General features: G+C 41.7%; 2 protein-coding genes across 3 annotated transcripts; both read right to left on the bottom strand.

The window, feature by feature from the left end:
- Positions 1-261: 261 nt before the first annotated feature.
- On the bottom strand, positions 262-6,637 carry pank2 (pantothenate kinase 2). 2 transcript variants are annotated; one of them, XM_030391638.1, is made up of 7 exons: positions 6,242-6,637; positions 5,388-5,740; positions 4,167-4,420; positions 3,170-3,313; positions 2,726-2,849; positions 2,191-2,316; positions 262-2,105 (listed from the first exon to the last, which is right to left on the bottom strand). In XM_030391638.1, the coding sequence occupies exons 1-7, from the start codon at positions 6,453-6,455 to the stop codon at positions 2,055-2,057; spliced, it is 1,266 nt and encodes a 421-aa protein (XP_030247498.1). In that variant the 5' UTR covers positions 6,456-6,637; the 3' UTR covers positions 262-2,054. The 2 variants fall into 2 exon arrangements, with proteins under 2 accessions (XP_030247498.1, XP_030247497.1); XM_030391637.1 differs by having other exon boundaries at positions 3,137-3,313; positions 6,242-6,636.
- An 848-nt stretch (positions 6,638-7,485) lies between these two features.
- Positions 7,486-14,056, bottom strand: mavs (mitochondrial antiviral signaling protein). Its single transcript, XM_030392274.1, has 5 exons — positions 13,944-14,056; positions 11,582-11,704; positions 11,299-11,479; positions 10,348-11,207; positions 7,486-9,794 (listed from the first exon to the last, which is right to left on the bottom strand). The coding sequence occupies exons 2-5, from the start codon at positions 11,702-11,704 to the stop codon at positions 9,042-9,044; spliced, it is 1,917 nt and encodes a 638-aa protein (XP_030248134.1). The 5' UTR covers positions 13,944-14,056; the 3' UTR covers positions 7,486-9,041.
- Between the last annotated feature and the right edge of the window lie 6,836 nt (positions 14,057-20,892).

The raw sequence follows: 20,892 nt of genomic DNA, 5'->3' as shown, positions 1-20,892 counted from the left end.
ATATGGGGAGCACTAATATCCAATAAAAAGAGGTGTGTCCTATTCTTTGAGAGTAGTTACACAATTCGGCATTGATTTTGAGTGACATGACTCAAGGCTAACAAAAAAATGCTGATTTTTGAATAAGAATATTCATAACAAATATGAGGACCACTAAAATGTAATAAAAACAGGTGTGTCTCATTCAATCGGGAATAAACTTATTTCACCAAACACTTACCCGAAAAGTTCTCTCATAAAAATGCCACAAGTCACACAAAGTTATGAAATGTTTGATTTAATCGTGACAATGCAATAAGAAATCTGTAACTCTGTTACAAAAAGTACATTTTTTCTTTGCAAAGTAGAAGCAGACAACAGAGGGAAACCTTGAGAATTACACATCAGTTTGTCTCATTTTAAAATCACACTGCTGGACACATTAATGTATTCTATACAAAAACATGACAGGCACTTCATTTAAAATCAGCTTACTGAATACAACTTACAGACTGACGGCTGAAAGAATGTGTCCACTGAATTTCCGACAACTCTGGGAGCCACATCTCGTCATTGGGTAGGTTGTGATTCATTCTGGTCCCTGTAATCCATCAATGGACTGATTACTGAGCAAAGAGATTACATTAAAATTGGGACGGATGAGCATTAAATGAAATGATGGGACGTGTAACAGTCGAGACACGAGGTTCAAAATGTTTCAAGTTCAACGTCGCTAAATTGCTCTTAAAGAACAAAAACATCGGGGACGATGATCAAGACCGACATTCATATTTTATTTCAGTGCATACTGAAGATGGTCCTAAGACAGAAATCGTTTGCGGTCACGTGACATAAAACCTCCATTGGAGGGATGCATCGAGCTTCTGCATTAGAAAGAACTTCTTCTATTTAACTCGGGGAGAAAAATCAGGGATTTAAAGCCCTAACTCAACCTCTATTATCACATTAATCAATCTCTTTCATCTTGCTTTGCTTTCTCTCCACAATGAAAGGGATGCAGTGGCTCAAGGGCACTTCAGCAGGGCAGAGGTTTGGGAAAAAAAAGGGGCTGTATAGTTTCTGTCACTAGCCCCAACACTGATTGTCGATTTCCTGATAGCCTGACAGCTTAGAGTAAAAACGTGAGGTCATAAACTTTACAAACATTGATTTAAATTAGGAAAAACTACTGTAACAGAATATTCATCACCGAAAGAAGCAGAAACAATCTTCACGACTGACCATATATAACGGTAACAGTTAATGTTGCTATTAAAGAATACGATAAAATGTGAACGTTGTCATTTGAAAGAGACTCTGACGCGCAAGTTTTAATGTTATTCAACATCCAGTGACGGGAAAACAGTTGGTGACGATGAGTAAATGCTCAGAAATAATAAAAAAAACGAGTGGTTGTAAATGATTCAAGTGTTTTGTTTAGGTTTATTAAGACCACCAGGTGAACAGGAGCACGAGGACGATATCTCACCTGACAGAACAATTAACAGCTGATTGCAAAGTCACCGCTAAAGATATCATCCGTGACTTTTAAAAGCCAGAGTTATTTGAGTTCATTTAGAGCTACAGGTATCTACGTGTAGCTCAAAAGGATATCAACAGACAACTGAAGTGACTCCCGTCCACCTGGTGTGTACGAGGAATAAAATAAACCATAAAAGGTACTTGCTAATATTGGGCCCAGGACCTGATCCCCACTGGAGGATTCGGTACTTTTTGAACCGACAGTATTTCAGGCAGCTGTGGTGAACTTCCTTGAGATATTTTAGACCAAACTCTTTTCTGAAAAGTCCTGCAGACAGTGACTCTTTTGTCGGGGCAGGATGCAGACTTCCATCCACTGACCACAGCAGCAGATGTGCATCAACATTTAGAAGCCAGAAAACACAACAGGACCTCCAAATGTTTGACATTCTGCCTGCCGCAACCAAAAATTTAACAGTAACTGTCTAACGGCTGGCGTAACATCCCACTGTCATTCTGAAGAAGGTTAAAGTGCTCATGGTCTTTGCAGCAGATTGACATGAAGTTCTTCTTTGGATGCAGTTTGGGACGGACTAGGACGGATGCAGGAGCTCCAACAGGGCTCCAACAGCTCCGAAGTATCCCTACAAATCAAGAAAAATTTGAAACAGTTAGAAATCACTGAGCTCATCGTAAATGCAGCGGTAGATAAGAGGTTGAGTTATTCACCTCGTGCCGTAGGAAGAGAGCCTTGAGCTGTCCTTTAGACCAGTAGTCCATGGCGTAGGCCAACAGCTTCATGGAGAGGGTGTTCACTCTGAGGAAGTTGCCCACGAACACCACCCTCTCTATGTTCTTGGTAATGAAAGAGAATGAGGAAATAATTATGAGTCGACAAACATCATCCATTAGATCTTCAACATCTGGTCGACTCATAAATGAAAGGAAACTGACAATCAATTCATCGTTTCAGTCATTTTTTAAGCAAAACTGTAAAAAAATTTGCTGTTTTCAGTTTCTTAAATGTTTTTTTTGTCATCTATGTAGTAGATTGAAGATACTGCAGCTTACCTCCTCTCCGCCTTCATAGCCCTGTACAATGCTGCTTGATCAAGATGCCACAAGGCAGCACCGTAAAGAGGCTGAACGCAAAGAGGAAACGACCAGCGGGGGGCGCCGGAGGGGAACTGGACAGGTCAACCTTAAATAAGTCCCTTATAAAAACAACCTGACTCACCAAACACAAAAAAATCCCATCACTGACCTCATTGAGAGCACACATCCTGGTGATGGAGCCGATGTTGTTGGTGATGGTGACCAGCGTTGCTCTGGCCAGGTCCTCTTTGGACACCGACTCCCTCTTCTCTTTGGACATCATGTTGCCGAAACTACAAGAGCAAAACACAAACCACGTTAGACGAGAAAGTACTTTGGAAGCTTCTGGAATTTCTGTAATAATGTGCATCAAAATGAGGAAGCCAATTGTAATAAAAAATTAGTAGATAAAAGTCAGTTTTCAGTTGCTCATTGTACATGGAACTGATACCAAGGCTTCCTGTTTTCACCCTGGGTCAGGAAACAGTATATTTAGCACTGTCCCGGTTCCCTGCTTCATTAAAAAAACAGGCTCTACAGTAATAAAGGAGGGGAAAAAAAAGCTGCTGTAAACCCGCACCTTGAGGCTACAGCCCAGCCTGGCAGTCCAAACCTCTCATAGTCTCCTCCGTAGATGTCCCGAACCAGCTTGTCCACTCGGGTGCTCTCCCCCTGAGAAGCCATTTCTAGAGCTTCCTCGAAAGTAGAGCAGCCGGTCAGCAGGCAGCACAGGCCCAGGAAGGTCCCACCACCGAGGCTGTGAACACACACACACACACGGATGATATATGAACTATTGGTATTTTAGAAATGTAAATACATCAGTGTTCGGCTGGGCGGGGATTGGAACGTCTAACTTGGGAGTCTTAAATTAAGGGCAAAGAGGAATAAAAAGGTACTGCCAAAAGTAAGACTGGCTCATCGTCAAAGAAAAGAGAGCGTACATTATAGACTCCTAATTCAAACCCACTCATCTAGTGTTTCTTTCTGAACACAAGGGGCCATTATGTTGAGCGAGAACTCAGCATTCATGAGTCCAGAACCACCAGACAGAGAAACCACAAGTAAAAATAAAACCAGCAGAGAGCGTAGGAGGAGGGAAAACCATCAGTCTAACTTTAAGCTTGACCACACGCACAAAAAAAAAGGACCATTTTAATTAAACTCGCAGTTTCACAACTAAACAGTTGGTCAGGAAAGTGGTTTGGTAAAAAAACATTTCACACCAGGGAGACACGGAGGGCAGACGTCACCCTACAGGTCACCCTCCTGTAAAACCGGTCATCACTTTTATAAGCTGGTATCAGCATGTGTGTCACGTTTCTGTTTCTTGTTCTGCACTCGATTGCGCTATCCCTCCATCACTGACATTACACGGTCAGATTTTAAACAAAGACAAACAAGCATCCATCTGAACAAAAAAGCAACATTTCTGTTGATCTACTCAAATCATCAGGTAATATTTTGGTCTATAAGATATCAGAAGACAGTGAAAAATCCCTGTCACAACTTTCAAGGTGAAGCAAGGCATCTACTGGTGTCAAACACCTCAATTTAATGCTTTTAAAAGACCTTTTCAGACATTTTTTTAATCCATCTCTGATAATTACCTGGTCCCTGTAACTCGTTTGTAGTTGCTCTCAGAGTAGACGGCCAGGATGCTGACCCCGGACCCAATGTTGACCAGCAGCAGAGGATAGGGGTTCTCCAGTGTGTAGGGCTTCTGGACGCAATGATCCGGGTCAGTGGGGTTTTCAAAGTAGTAGCACTCCGAGGGTCCGCTGGACATCACCGAGTCGATGTACAGCACCCCCCGGATCAGACAGTCCAGCTCATCCAGCTTGTGGAGCTGCAGGTCCGCCATCTTTTTTTGTGTGTGTGTGTGTGTGTGTGTTGTTGTTGTTGGAGAAGAAAGAGAGAACATGGATTACATCACTGAGGGGATGTGATCAGGAGAACACAGGGAGGAAACGGGGCGAGGAGGGACAGCAGGGGGCAAAAAAACAGGAACCTTTATTACAGTCTGCTACAATTGATTTACAGTTCTGAACAACTATCTGTCTTTTTCCAATCTTTAACCTGCGCGCCCCGTTTTGTTTTGCTTCGTTTTTAGCCTTGGCGTATTTGAGGAAGCATTTTTAAAACACCACGGCCAGCCGACTACAGAAGACAAAAATAGCCTTTCGACTCATTTTACCCTGTGTTTTATTTATCGACATTGAATTTACATAGAAGTTTCCTTGCATAAATTATCATGGTTTATCTTATTGTCGTTTCTGTTGCTTCCTGTGGTGCAGAAGGCAGAAAAGTGATCTTAACAATTTGTCAGAAATGGAGCTGCAACGATTGTAGTTAAATAGCTGATCGAAAGAAAATTATTTCTAGCCATTTGATGAATGATTAATCGAAGAAAATTGCAATATTTGCCGGTTCCAGCCTCTTAAATGTAAGGAATTGATGCTATTCTTTTTCATTTCTGATAGATAATGAGGAGTGTTTGTGTTTTGGACTGCTGGTTGGAAACTTGAGCCTCTGGGAAATCATGAAAATAATCAGGAAATTGATGGATAACAGCAGCCCTGGTCAGAAAATGAAATTGCTTTGATTTCTTGCCAGCTGCATTAGGATTTTCTAAAATAAGACAGCTATTTAAATGACCTTTTGTGCTAATTTTCACAGGCTGTGGATTTCCAGCGCTCTCCATCCCTGCTATGACTGCAGTAACCTCCATCACACGCTATAAATACGTGTGGATTTTCTCTCCTCCCTGTCCATCTCAGCTGTCCAGCCTGTAAAAAAACCAAACAAAAAGACGCCACACGCAGACCCACCGTGCGGAAATCAGACTCGAACTTGTACGCCCCCCCTCCCGTGGCGCAGAGGGTGGTGTGGAGGCTGGAGAAGTGCTTGTTGCGGCCCATCTGCAGGAAGGCGGGCAGGTCATGCGTGGGGAAGCGGATGAAGTGCAGGTTGCCCGTCCTGCCGCACAGCGTCAGGTCCTGCAGCTCCAGGTGCACGTCCCTGATGCCCGTCTTACCATAGGCGGTGTTGGAGGTGAGGTAGCGGCGGATGCTCTTCAGGTTCTCCACCTCCTCCTGCTCCTCCTCTGCTGTGATGTCTTTGGGCTCAAAGTACACCAGCTTCACCAGGGTGCCTCCAATGTCCATGCCAAACCAGGGAAATGCTGCAAGATGTGAGAAAACAAAATATGCAAAACTGTTATTAATCAACCCATATGTTGTTTTTAATTCGATGACAATATGATATTTATTTTATTTATTTTTTACAAATGAAATGCTCAATGACAGCATGCATCTGATGTCTCATTGTTGGCGGACATAATGACATGCAGCTCCATCCTCAGAAGCAGCGGTACAGTGTGTACCACGAACGCCATCTTGTTGCAAAACAGATCCAGGCTATTTACTGGCACTACAGCTCACCGATATTACGCTGTAACAAAATTATTTCCTGTTTTCACATCATCACAGCACATTTAGCAGATTTTTACTGTTTATTTTGAGGTGTTCGTGTGGCTAATTAAAGGATTTTCTACCTAAATCTGTATTTTCACTGGCTGTCTTTTGTGGGGGAACGCCTTTTGATTTTTTTGTAAACATGCGACGATGCCATCACCTCCCCCAGTAAATACACTAAGCCCACGCGAAGAAATGTGAACACCTACGCGGCCTGGTTTTCTTCACCGAGTCGGCCCGATGTCTCATCGTCGAGTTGGAGGTCCGCCGCTCGGATGTGGATCTTCCTGCCGAGGCGGATGCCTCATTGTGGGGCTCGGTCTTGAAACAACCGGGCATCTCCTTCTCGGAGCGCGGCTGCTTCGTGGGCGTTTCGTCCTCGTCGATACCTTCATCCTCGCGTTGGTGGCCATTGAACGCCATTTAAAATGACCAATTAGCTACATATATGCTGCAGTTTATGATCAATTAAGCTATTGGACGTCAATAATCTCTGTGGACAATGAAGTCCGCTGCTCTACGAGCTAGCTAATTAGCTAGCTAAGTAGCTGTCTCGTCACACGGCCGGGGTACATGTCCTTTTTATGTTCGCTGTCAGGGCTGAGGGGGCGGGGCCAGGAGGTGATTGAAGGGCGCCAGAGCCAATCAGAAGGCAATCCGCTCCAGTCAGAGAGTTTATAAAAGGATGCTGATGTCACATTTTTCTTGAGATTTCGGGGGAAAGAACATCATGTTTCCATAAAAAGCAAAGTAAAACCAACGCTTTTTTATAATCCCAATGAATTATGAGAACAAGATGTACAAAATGTAACATAATATAGATACAGTATATCACAATGATTTACACTTCTATTCAATTTCTAGATTAGTAAGATAAAGTGCAAAAGGCTTACTATTATTTTAATTCTATTAAACTACTTGTGTGTTTTGTTTTTTTTTTGCATTATTGATATTTATATATGTGCATACAATAATATTCCAATACCGATCATTTGTATTTAAGGGGACTGATAAAACATTTCATTTAATGCGTTAACAGTGTCATAACGACAATATACACACGTACTGAGTTTACTTCCGTTTGCTTCTACTAATACTTACACTCCTCTCCGTTATTTTAGTTATTATTTATTCAGTGTTGATAGGCTATTACGTGTGACGTGTAACCAATGACATAGTGTGTTGGGCAAAACATTTAGTGAGACCACAGAGCGGTAATTTCAGATATTTTCGAATTATTTGCTTTATAACGGCAATCAGACACACAAAAAAACATGCATACCGATAATCAGAAAATAACTAAACAGTGGCCTTGATGATCAGCCAGGCAGATAACTGATGTGATGAAGGATGTTCTGTCATCGTTGTTCTGAGTAACAACAAGTTAGAAAAAGCAGCATTATGTTATCAAAACTAGTGGTTTCTCTGAAGGGAATTCAACATGCACATTCAATATTTTTGATTTTTTAAGTTTATTGACATGATTTTCAAGTGCATAGCTAGAAACAAGTGCATGAAAATTGAGCTCAAACCTAACTAACTCTAACCCTAACTGAGATTACACTGTACATGTGTATCATCATGATGATACATTTGATCAACAATGCAGCTTTGCAGCTCAAATTTCCTCCTAAAAAGCGCAAAACCTTCTAAATATTTGATTCCCCCTGACACTGATTGTACAGACAACACTATTTACAATGAAATCCCATGTTAAAGAACATATCACAGTAAAACGTATTTCTTTTTAAAGGGGACGAATACTTGGAAAAATAAAATGTCATCTCAAACATTCACATTATGATAACAGCCAGAAAGCACACAGGCACACGTCTGGACCAGTGGTCACCAAAGTGGGCGTCTTCCAAGTGCATTTTTGTGCATTCCCAATTTTTTATTGCACATTTTTATGTATTATCTCACTGAATAAAAACACAGGTGATGTTTACATTAGCTACATTTCTATATTCCAATTTCCAACATCAATACGAAAGACATAAGCATTAATTACGCTTAAAAACCTCAGTTAAGTATGTGGCTAAGAAAGAAACAGGACTAGAAACTATCAAAGAGGACAATGGTTTTGAAATGTTTGGGAGTTACTGGTCTTCCAGTGGTTCTCAAGGAGCTTAAACCGACACAAATAAGACCATGAATACCCATCTCATAAGAAATTTGCCTTTAAATGTTTTAAAAGAAAGTGTGTGAAAGCTATGACTAAAATAGTAACTAAATGACAGACTTATAGCACAACTAAATGATTCCCCGTTTTGCTAGGGACCCCCTCAAGGACCCCTCTTTGAGACCACTGGTCAAGACTATGATCCATATACAATTATTCAATTCTTTAATTCTTTAAATGCTAAATATGAGACATAACTGCTTTGGAAAGATTTGACACATCAGTTTTTCTTAAAATACATTATTTGAACTACATAGTTTGTTTACATATATGTACAAATAAATACAGACAGTGCACAAGCCATCATTAAAAGCACCGCTTCCCACTGACACCAGGAAAGGAAAGTGTGGTGCTGGTTCTCTTCCTTCCACAGTCCAAATCCAGTAAAATTCAGGTCCTTGCTTCTCTAATCCTCACTGGATGACAGCCAACAGAGTGTTTATCAGAGGAATGAACATTTCCATCATTAATACACAGTTTCTGTGAACCTTTAAAAACCACATACTTGCAGCTAGTGCATAAATAACCTGAGATCCAAACCCAGTTCCATGACCACAATACGAAGGGTAGATTTGGTTTCTGCTCACTAAGGTTGACTTCATTCAAGGGTAAAATAATAAAACACAGTCCGACTTCCTAACAGGCCTGTAATTAATGACATGATCAAAGGTCTGGCCAGTCAGCTATTATTACTATAGGTAATTATTAAACAGCTGCCTCACGCCAGCCCAGTCCAGGGACTGCAATAAGGCACCATACCCTCAAGATCCTCTTTCCCAAGCCTTAAAGCCGTAATCTTCTCTTCCTTTAAAAGGTACTAAGTCCCCTTAATTCTTAAACTTCCACGCCATCAGCAGTGCACAGGCGCCCACTCCTGCAGCGGTCAGAATGTACTTTGTATTAGCTGGGAGGGTGCGAGAGGGAGAAATCTTCTCTGAATCCTGCAGGGTCTTCAGCTCTCGCGAAGCCTCAGCTGGTGCAGGCTCCGACAGGTGGTGGTTCTCACAGGAGGGGGTGTTCACGCTCGATACAGTATCAGCAGCGTTAGAAGGTACTGGTGGTGCAGAGGTGATCTCTTTGGCTGCTTCACCGTTGAAGATTTGAGCTTGCGGCGTTGAGCTCTGGCCGTCCAAGTTGAGAATAGACGGCTCCTCGGATATTTGCACCACATTCTCCCGCACATCCTGCAGTCCCAAACTCTGACCAGTAGACTCATAGAAGTTCTCCTCCGGTTCGTTGTGGTCAAGAGCGATGCCGTTCTCTTGGCACGGCAGTGCAGACAGTGTGATCTCAGCGGTGGAGCTGACAGCAGAGCATGTGGGGACGTGGGCCGTGCTCACAGCGTCCGGTGCAGTCTCGCTCATTTCCAGTCGGTCACTGTTACCCGAGTAGGGCTCCGCTGGAGGGCTGGCTGCAGGGATAGCAGGGCTGCCATTGTTTTGTGGATAAATGCTGACAAGGTGGCCAGGCTTGCTCAGACACACGTCGCTGTCATCAAAGAGAGAGCTGTCGAACCCAGCAGCACCAGGCAGGGGGGAGGTTGCAGGTGCAGTTTCTGTCTCCGGGCTGCTTTCAACAACCTGCAGGTGAAATTGATACTTGTCAAGTTTATGTTTCAAAAAGGACGTTGGTGTCATTCTGTTAAGTCTAGCAGAGCTGCACCGATTACTTGATTAGCTGTCAAGTATTATACTCGTCAAAATTCTCTGATTCTAGCTTCTTAAATGTGAGTCTTTTCTGGTTTCTCTCCTCTATTTTGACTTTAACTGAATGTCGTTGACTTGTGGACAAAACAAGACATTTAAGCACGTCAACTTGGGCTGTGGGAAACAATTTTTTGTGACGTTTCATTGACCAAACAGCTGCTCCGGTTATCAGGAAAATAAACAACAGATTAACTGACGATGAAAATAATAGTTCCTTGCAGCCCTAAAGTCAAGTAAAAACACTTCAACGGACAACTGCCCCAAAGTTTAGATGAATTAATCCCTCTCTGATATGCTGTTCAACAAAAACTAAACACATTAAGCTTCACAGAGGCAGGATTTATGTAATACAATAGTAATAATAATAATAATAAAAATGAATTATTTTGTATTACTAATTCTTAAAGAAGCATATTTAGGTGTTCACCTTTGTGGCAGGAGGTTCAGATGTCTCTTCAGGCTGCAGGACAACAGCAGGTTTTATGTTCACAGGAGGTGTGGTGTCCTGGACCGGAGGCTTCTCTGGGGTCGTCAGGAGGAAATCTGATCCATCGGTCACATCGGAGTCTATCTGAGTCGGAGAGGGACTCCGTGGTGGCCTGACCTCTGTGGTTGTTGCTGTTGTTGTTGTTGTTGGGAGAGGATCAGGGCAGGGTGGAGTGTCTACAGGGCTGATCGATACCTCGCCGTTTCCTGCAGTCACACCATTATCACCAGAAATATCCTGGATATCTGATTCAGAGTTTTCCTCCGGCTCCTGGTGAGAATTGATCTCCCTCTGAGGAGGTGGGGTTGCTGTTGTCGCCTCAGTGTGTGGGGTTTCAGGGGAAGGAGGAGGTGTTGATGGAGCAGGTGCCACTTCGATTTGAGTTGGCTGTGGAGGCTCAGCGACAGGCTCAGGCGGAGAAACAGTCTCAGGAACTTGGGCTTGTGGCTGCATGGGGACGTCCAGAGGGGGTGAGGCCTGGGCAGCTCGCTCAGGAGGAGCTGCTGCTTCAGCTGAAGGAGCTGCTGCTTTAGCTGGAAGTGCAGCAGCAGCACCTGGAGGAGCTGTTGCTTCTGCTGGAGGTGCAGCAGCAGCACCTGGAGGAGCTGTTGCTTCTGCTGGAGGTGCAGCAGCAGCACCTGGAGGAGCTGTTGCTTCAGCTGGAGGAGCAGCAGGAGCAGCAGCAGCAGCAGCAGCCTGACTGGTTCCACCACTCTCTGGGATGGGCAGATGACTGGCAGATGGGGTCGGATGGACGTGTGCCCTGATGACAGTCGTTGGAGGAGAGCTGGGGCTGGAATCTGGGGCACAGCAAACAATGTCATTTACATCTGACTGAACACACACATTCAAAACATCCAATTCTGCAGTGTTAGTGTTGCGCTGACTTACTGTTGATGCCTCTCAGAGCGTCGTATTCTCTTCTGATCTCAGCTGCCATAGTCGGATGGCCACACGCCTCAAGTGCTTCGATGAATTGCTCGGGCCAGTTTTCTCTTCTCTTCAGACAGTCCAGAAGAAGCACCATGCTGTTGTAGTTGCCATGCGTCTCTCTTTTGGCCTCAATCGTCTCCTAAAATTGTATTTTATTTCAAAAGTGAAAAACACATCAGTTTATCACTTTACTGTTCATGTAGTGCTCGTGTTCGGAGTCAGTATAGCTGATGAAACTTACCCTGTCGTAGTCAGTCAAGCAAGGCAGATACGGCACTATCTCCCTCGCTTTCACCTTGGTCACAATTGTCGGCATATTCTTGATTAAGTACTCCCTGTACAGCTTGTCACTGGCATACGACATCTGTGAAATGAGAAAGTGGGGAAGAATAACAGACCTCGATCATTTTGGCTGACCTCATCATTACCCACTGTGTTAACAGGCACATTTGTTTACATACTAATAACTCAATTGCAGTTTTATGCAACTATATTCTCATTATATCAGCTGCATAAAAAAACTCCAAAGAAATAATCCAAACAAAAAGCAGTTATGGTGACATTTGATAATCTACAGTATTTAAACCTTCTATATTAGTGTTATTAAATCAAATACACCTACTATTGTACTGCTATCCTATTTAAAATCCCTGTAACTGATAATAATAGCAATAATAATAATAAAAGATGTTGTACTGTATGTTGAGACACATGCAACTGTGATATTTTAAGAATTTGTTAATCTCATACAGTTACAACCTTAATTGTGACAGGCTTACTCCTGATTCCAGGTTTGTGTGCTCTAGTTTTGCAAAGAGGTACTTAAATAGTTAATAAACACTCCTACATTTCAGTAACTGCAGCTCAGTTGGCAGCCTGGCCACAGTCCCTACTTCTACTGTTAACAGTTACTACGTGTGAGATGTGAAAGTACCCAAAAAGACAGAATGAAACAAGCTCTTTATTGGATGATCACAAACACATTTCGGGGACTTTTTCACTCAATGAAACCGAAAGTGAAAGTGACGATCAGCCAGCCCACAGCTACGGGAGAACAGGAAAGCATCACATTTTCCTTTTCGATTCAATTTAGGAAGAACAATGGTTTTTTCTTTTCGAAAAAGGGGTGGACACACTTCAGAATCATTTCAAGGTTGCAGTTGTCTCGAGCGAGAAGAAAGAGAGCAGGCCCAGACTAGTCACTGATTAATCACCCCGACACTCCAGCTTAATATCTGAACTTTAAATGTGCAGCATGACAGTATCAACTGCCAAACACACCCACACATTCTTACATGCTTCTCAGGGTCAAATAGAAAAGCTTGGGTACACTTTTCTGTATTGAATACAGCTTAAAACCTTCGCTGTGTTTGGACCTAAACAGTCAGCTGGAGTAATCTGTTGTCAGATTTCAGTCAGGGGGAACAAACCTGACAGCACAGGCCCCGTCAGACAGAGCTGTATGTTAAAGTTTGGTGTAAACGTGGGACTGCAGCCAGACTCGCTTCTCGTAATGGAATAAATGTCAGAGGAGGCTGCAACCAAAGAGCAAAGTCTTCCTCCTTGTATCATTAGCTCTCAGAGGCCATGGTTTACCTGACACACACACACACACTGAGCTTGTCAGGTGTACTGCGCTGTGTCCAGGCCCTTAAAAGGACTGTGGGAATTTTGTGCGTGAGCGTGCGTGTAATTTTCAATCATGCATCTAAGTGTAAAGCGATGAGGGATTGCAGATTAACAAGACAAGGAAGGTGGTGTGAGAGGGGACAAAAAGCACCTTGAAACAAGGGCGAACTGTGCCGGACTGGGACAAACGAATGACCTCTAAACTGGCAGGTCGTGACAGCCCTTCTCTTGCCAGTCCTCCTTGGCCTTTCAAGACCGTGGATCAGATTTCATGAATGGCAGATCTGTTTTAGTAAAATCTCCCAGCTGCTGCTTCATGTGTCGGGACGTTTGCAAGAATGAACGCATGCAAGAGATGACAAGAAGTGGAAGTGGGGCACATTGGACGTGCACGTTGGTATGAGGAAATGACTAATAAAAAGCCCAGCCACTGTCTTAAAATGATTGGTAATCATTTAAAATGTACCACGCTGACAAAAAAGACTATATGATAGATATGAACAAGCATATTATTGGATTATCAAAAAAAATGTGACATACAATACATATTTAGGGGTGAAATAACTGTCTTAAAAGGCTGGAATAACTTCAAAAAGCTGCATACAAACACAAAATAGAATTTAAAACCACAAAAGCCTGTTTTATACTCAATCATATCATGATAATTACTTTTAAAAACCCATTTCTGGGTCAAACTGAGAAGGTTAGTCTTAACAAAGCATGCACACAAACGCCAGAGACTGAAACCTGCACGTAAATAACTCAAATACGTTGTGAAAATTATCCTTGCAAACAGGAATTAGCATTTTTAAGTGAGCATGCTACTTTAAATTAACAAATACGAGACAACCTACCTATGTCACCGCTCTCTCCCCGAGTTTACAGGCGATTAAACTCACAATAACACAAGAATTCGATGTCCTAACACGCTTAATTTATATCATTATCGTAATGACACACAATATAAAGCTTACCTTGCGTGTTTTAGTGCCTCAGCGGTTCGTGACTCCCTCTCAAACGCTTATTCCTGCTCTCAGCGAAACCTGCGCTGTCTTCTGTACACACATCTGCGCAGCGGTTCCCCCGCAGGTCCCCGTTCTCTGTTCCTATTGGACGATGGCGCCGTCGCTCAAGCAGCGGGCCAATGGGAATGAGACCAGGATGTAAAAGAAGGCGGGGCAAGATTAATCTTGACCCCAGCCGTGACATTTCCTCTGCTGTGATGGCAGCAGAATTAGATTGGAGCTCGACTTCTGGTTTACATCTGTCTCTAATCCCTGAAGCCTAATCCCTTCACATGAACGGAGGGAGAGAGAGGAGGGGACAAACTGTGTTGTTTATGCATGACGTACAAAGTAACTAAGTACATTTACTCAAGTACTGCACATATCTGAGGCACTTGAACTTGAATGTCTTAAATATTTACATTTTCTAAAATGTAATGCATTATTATAGATTGAAACACTCATCCAATATAACAATACCACTCCCATAGGCTGATCTCTAATTACTTTATGTATTAATGAGTAGTAAACAAAGCATTAATTAGTTATTAGCTGCAAATCAATTACATTCCACATGCAGATTATGGGCATGACACTGAAATACTCAAGTAAATGTACAGCAGTTACACCGCTGCTGTTATTATTACATATTTATATGAGTATGCAGCCCAGATTTCAAATGTCCTAATCCACATTTAATCATGATTATCTCTGTGTGCACCGACGATAAGCAACTGCAGCTGCAACATTTGTTTATTCATACTCGCCATCATCTTTTATCCATATTTTCCATATCTGTGTCTACCTCACCGAGTGCTGCCTTGTCATCAGTGCGCACCACGACACGTTCAATTCACATAATTCAGTGTGATGGAGGTGCAGCTGAGGCCTCCCTGGTGTGTCACGTGTCTGAATTGCTGGTTTATTTAACTAAGGAGGGGTTAATTTGGTAGCTAGTGCAACATAAACTGTAGACAGTGAAGTGAAAATGAAAGCAATGCATTAAACAGACAACCAGTGAATGGCTGCCCTTAGGGCCCCTCAAATAGCCTTGACTTTATGTTTGAGGTTTGTGGTGCTGTTGTGCTGCATTAAGGTGTATTGCTTCTGTAATGATGTCACAATTTGTTTTCTTGCCTTCCCCGAACCTGGATTGCTGTTTCCGTAATGATATCATCTTTTCTTCTGCTATATAAATTATGTTTTTATGTTCTCAAAGCTGAAAACATCTTTTTATTGAAGCCCTTTTATGTCTTTCCCAGTTTATTTTTAATCTTGACTATCACTGCTGTCATATTCTTGCAGCTCGATCATAAAATGTATCAAGATAAAATGAACTTTTATTGGTCCCATGCAGGGAATTAAGGGATGTAAAAGGATAAAGCGACCGGTGGGGAAACAAATGCGTCTGCCGATCTGCGTTTTAATCCAGACATCTGCTGAATAAGAACAACAGCACAGTTATATGACTAAATTATAGGCATATCAGAACTTTACAGCACCAAGTGACATCATGATCTCTGCTCATTTCAAACCAGAAGGTGGCGCCACTTTCTCACTGATTGATTCAGGAGGAGTCTACTGTAAGTGGCTGTGCAGTGACACACAATATGCGTTAAAAACATGAAATACCTCCTGAGATCTTCTTAATCTAATTCAACGACATGAGGAGCATCTCGATGATCTGAATCACAGGGGGATTGTGGGAAGGATAACGTCATCAGGCAGGATGTAGGTTGATTATATTGCAGTTCAGTTGCACAGGGAGTAAAGATGTTTGATTGCGCTGCTTGAATGTAAAGATTATTCATGATTAAAATGCCCCTTATCCTGTAAATAAACACTTAAGGTCTGATTGCATTATAAATGCAGTAATTGACCTAATTTCCAACGTGAAGCTATAGAGGAGAGTTTGTGATTTAAAGCACCACTTCATCAGTTTTGTTCCCGTTTTCTTCTTCATGAGAACTGCTCGGTCTGTGGGATTAGTTTGCATGTCTTCTGTAGCTCCAGAGAAGTGTCCTCAAACTTTCCTGTGACGGTACATCACTAAATTACTAGAGTACCTCTTTATGTTTCAACTTCGAATCTCTAAATAATTCAAGCGATGCCCTAAAGTGACTTGTTTTATCTTGCAGTGGTATCCTCACTGTGGTTGCTTTGCGCTGCCTGTCAGTCAAACCGCGTGGGCTGGAACCAGTTTGGGACATTTTCCTTGCATGCGTTTCCTTTTTGTTGTTTTCTGCATGAAGGTGCTGCTCTTGTCTTTGTCTGTTGAGCGTTTGAGGGCCATTACTGCTCAATATCTTCTGTTTCTTTTTGCGTAAACTGAGCTGAGAATGTAAAACATGTCACGGCAACAAACCAAAGATGTGCTTGTCTGAAAATGTGACAGCTTATTATCACAATTATTCCTTCTTTATAGTATAAGGTCTTTGTGATAACCATGAGGTAACAGGTTATAAGTCCTTATAAGATGCACAATAACATGTTTATGTTACTGCACAAGTAATTTAAAAAATTAACATTTATGTCAGTATTAAACCTTTTTTTGTGGCTTTATTGAGAATGATATATACTTTGTTATGCATCTATTAGCAGTCGCCTCTTAAAAATAGTTAAGGTGATGTTTATTGCTTACTTTTTTCAGAATTAAAGGGTAACTTCACTAACGGTACACATTAAAGTGTGTTTACAGGTTTTGTTGAGTACTATTGAATTAGTGAAAAAGTAGTATAAATCCTATTATGGCTCCAGAGGAAGCTGCATGTAATCTGATGAATGGCCTCCAGTGATGTCACTCAGTGGCTGTGCGGCATTGTGGGTAATGTAGGCGCCTGGTTTTGAAATGGAGGAAGAACGTCTGGAATGAAAAAAGGTGATATCTCTCTTCATTATTTGTTTTTAAACTGTCGGTGAGTCCAACATCGTTATAGGAGTGCAATGTTTGACCGAACCCAGATGCCTTCATTACCCACAATGCAACTGAAGTGACATCACTGGGGGCAGTTTATCAGATTACAAGCAGCTTCCTCCGGAGCCACAAAAGGCTTCACCTTACCTAAACTTAAAGTTACCCTTAAACAATCAGGGTTACTGTATGTATTGTGTCTGTCAGGAATTAAAAACATTGTATTTAATTTAGCTGAATCACCTGGAACAGTAATCCTGATACCGATTACAAACCTTGAATGACTGATGATAGATTTACTAGATGAGAAAGGTTTGCTACATGCAGCAGCATTTTAGAGAACATGAATCAGTTTAGATTAGCGTATGGCAGATAAACCAGACACAAAATCCAACCCCGGTGACTCTCGCTGCAGCTCAGAACAAATGTTGCACTATTAGTGAGACCTATTTGACTCAAGTCTGCTTCGGTCCTTTCATATCTCGCAGGGCAAACCTTCTTCTTCGGCAGGAAGGAGGGTACAAATAAAGCCGGAGCCCGAGGCAGCAGCATCAATCCATCACGGTTGAGCGAGGAGAAAAAACACCATGTACATCTCAATAAAAGAGCAGGACTGTACTCTTCTCAGAAGCCTTTAGCTGTAAAACCACGGCGCACTGGGACGAATATCTGGCATACAAGATTCTCATATCAGGCAACGCAGACATGAGTCAATTTGGCAAGTAATGCATTTAAAAAATGTGTAGAATAATCAGAAAAATGTCACCTGCAACATGCAAAAGCAGGATTTTACCTCCGTAGATATATTCAATTGATTTTTTTTTTTTTGTCAAGTTCTGAAAACAGTAAGAAATGATGTCATGATGACTCAAAACCTTAAAATTATCTAAAATACATCAGAATAATTCAAATAATTTAAAGGAAAAGCTTCAAATCTTCACATTTGTTAAGCCAGAACCATAAAAATGAAATCATTTTAGCTGTAGGTAGTTTAATTTATCACAGAACATCAGATTTTTTAAAACTCTTTAGAAATCTTTTTGTGAAATAAATCTTAAGTCATGAAGTAATTAATGCTATCAGATAAAATAATCTGAGTAAAAAGTAAAATATTACAAAAAAGGCGTGAAAAGTAAGTTGTTCTATGATGTTGAGTCATTGTGTATTAATTAAAAGAAGTGTGATACTTATAGTGATGTATGATACTTGCATAATTAACTCTTTATTGTGTGTTTATGCATAAGAATTATCTATAAGTCTGCATTGATTTAATTCATGAACATTGACTCAACTTAACAGAGAAAATGTTGCACCAAATAAGACCATTTTTATTGAACTTATATTGTAAAAATAAATGGAAAATTGACTTAAAGCCATTGCCACTTCAGTTTTGTTGCATTTGAAAGCATTTTGAAGCTTTTATAATCCGACTCTGCTCCTCCTGTGAGCGCCTCAACGTGAACTTGACTTTGTAGGATCAAAACAAGTGATTTCTCAGCGTAACTGAAGTCATGTCAGTCAGCAAATCTTCCTGCTGATCCGACCCGACTGCTTCAACATGGTGTGAGTTCAGAGCTTGGTGAAAGTTCAGCAGGTCAGTCTGCAGCAGAGCCGGCCAACCTCTTCACCGTCCGCCATATGAAGAGTACTTATTAATATTTCAGAATATTTATATCATGTGAACCCTAAAGAGAGTTCATCCTCCTCCACTTCCTCCTCCTCCATCATGGGACCTTATAGACTTTGTCCGCAGGGCATTTCAATCCTTTCAGCCCGGCGTTTTCTTTTTTTGTTTAAATGGCCCAATGAACAGAGCATTGTGGCGGCGTTACACACTGTTACATAAGAGGCTTCATTATTGCTCCTCAGACGGTGAGTTAATGGATATCACCACATACTGCAGGGGACGACCGGGGCCACAGAATCAGGGGCGACGTTGCAACATGGACCATTTCTTTTGCCATTAAGTGACGATAGAAAATGTAAATCCCAAGTGAGAACAGCTTTATAGTATAAGGTCTTTGTGATAACCATGAGGTAACAGGTTATAAGTCCTTATAAGATGCCCAATAACATGTTTATGTTACTGCACAAGTAATTTAAAAAATTAACATTTATGTCAGTATTAAACCTTTTTTTGTGGCTTTATTAAGAATGATATATACTTTGTTATGCATCTATTAGCAGTCGCCTCTTAAAATTCCTTAAGGTGATGTTTATTTGTTGGAGATTGGAAATGTTTATCTTCAGTTAGACCCATCCGCAGGCTCTGGATCAGCTAATGTTAGCATTTTCGCGCTAGCCTATCTTTGGTTCTTACCAGTTGACAGAGACTGGGGAGGGATACGAGTAACATGTTGTCACGTTTTGTGTTCATTTGCACATTGTTTTTGTGGGAAATGCTCCACATAGGTCTAACCAGTCCATATGTGAAGGCTCTGGGAGGTGATTATGAATAAAGGTTAGTTTGACACACTGAACCAATTAGCTTAACATGCTAGAGTATTTTGAGAGTAACATGGTCATTTGCTTGGAGGACTAACTCAAGCATCCTTGAGAATAATCTGCCTGAAATATTAAGTATTTGCTTGTCGATTTATCCAACTTCTATCCCGACACATGTCAACATCTTTAGAATATGCTTTGCGTCGAGGGAGACGACACTGTTGTGGCAGCACTGCAACATTTGTAGGAGGACACGTGAATGAATAAATCACTTTGCAAAGATGGAAATGCTTACATCCCGTTCCACCCTCTCCTCTGAGAACATTAAACAGCTCATAAAATCATTGTAAACAGTTCCTTTCATGTAAAAGTGGGGGATGTTTCCTTTTCATTCAAACACAGCGGTATCTTTCACAAAGGAGACTTGTTGTCTTGTCACAGATCGCTCTGGGTTATGAGGAAGTGTATTGAACTCGACCATGATCCTCTACTAAGTGCATAAAGGTTGTGTTTGCTTGAACGGTGAGTGCTTGTGATCCAGGTCTTGGAAAGCTCAGACATGCACTAACACTGTCGAGGTCGGAGGTCGGATCTCTGTCAGGGTTTTTTTTTTTAACCTACAAAGGCAGATGTTCACAAACAGCTTTGGAGAAAACAAGCGATGAACATGTTTCAGTCAAAGCACTGAAGATCTTTTATATCAGTGAATGAAAGTATCTTGTTCTGGTGTAACTAGAAGTGAATGTTAGCAAACTTTAAGTAGACATTGCCTTGTAACTGACATGACTGAGTGATCTGAACACAAACAAGCCTTTTGTTGTACTACTTCTGGATTAAATTAGACGAATACACAAATGGAGTCTGGTGGTCCTCACAGTGAACCTTCTGTCCTACTTCTTGTCTTTTACATTGAGGGATTAAAACAAAAGCTGGGGAAGCTGCTTTTACCCTTTGAGTTTTAAAAGCAGGTTAAAAACTTCTCTTTAAAGCCTTTAATTAGGATTTATCCTGTTTATTTGTTTGTCTGCGGGGGTGTGATTATGTTACATCAGTGCTTCCTGTGTACACATGTACACATGTTTTTTTTTTTCATCCCTTTAAACTACACATTACGTTCAGGATGCCGTCGACTCCTTGATTGGCTAGAAAAGAAGTGACTCGGTGTGGTTTCCTCCCATGAGAGAGAACTCTAAAAATACAGTGAATCATGAAAAAAAAAGGAAAACGAAGTGACCCAAGGCCAGACATTTGAAGACATGGTCTATTGTCAATGAATAAATTATATGCGGGAGCACAATCATGCTCAAGAGCTTTAGAGGCTTGTTTTTTTTTCTCCTCCTCTTCAACCTGTAACCTTTCTTTTCACTCAGGCAGACTAAAATGTCAAATCTGCCGGGGCGTCGGAGCCACGGGCGGCCGATGCTTTACTGGTAAACACACAGACGGCTAAAAGCTGGTTCCTTTTCACGACCAGTGAAAGGTTAGACTGTTAATGCAGGTCGTGCGGGGTGGAGGTGGAGATGGAGGTGGTGGTGGTGCATCTGTCCATCCACTTCACATCCA

Source organism: Sparus aurata, chromosome 16, assembly GCF_900880675.1.
Source record: "Sparus aurata chromosome 16, fSpaAur1.1, whole genome shotgun sequence".
NCBI classification, from domain to species: domain Eukaryota; kingdom Metazoa; phylum Chordata; class Actinopteri; order Spariformes; family Sparidae; genus Sparus; species Sparus aurata.
The sequence above is the reverse complement of the archived record's forward strand: the minus strand, read 5'-3'. Positions and strand labels throughout refer to the sequence as shown.

Bases quoted from the DNA above. Each gene is read 5' to 3' on its own strand.
- pank2 (XM_030391637.1), bottom strand. From the start codon at position 6,455: ATGGCGTTCAATGGCCACCAACGCGAGGATGAAGGTATCGACGAGGAC. The intron at 4,421-5,387 runs GTGGGTCTGCGT...ACACAAAAAAAG, and splicing joins TCGAGTCTGATTTCCGCACG to ATGGCGGACCTGCAGCTCCA. The intron at 2,850-3,136 runs GTGCGGGTTTAC...TTGCTCTTGTAG, and splicing joins GGCTGGGCTGTAGCCTCAAG to TTTCGGCAACATGATGTCCA.
- mavs (XM_030392274.1), bottom strand. From the start codon at position 11,704: ATGTCGTATGCCAGTGACAAGCTGTACAGGGAGTACTTAATCAAGAAT. The intron at 11,480-11,581 runs GTAAGTTTCATC...ATACAATTTTAG, and splicing joins GCTTGACTGACTACGACAGG to GAGACGATTGAGGCCAAAAG. The intron at 9,795-10,347 runs GTGAACACCTAA...TTTCACCTGCAG, and splicing joins CTGAACCTCCTGCCACAAAG to GTTGTTGAAAGCAGCCCGGA.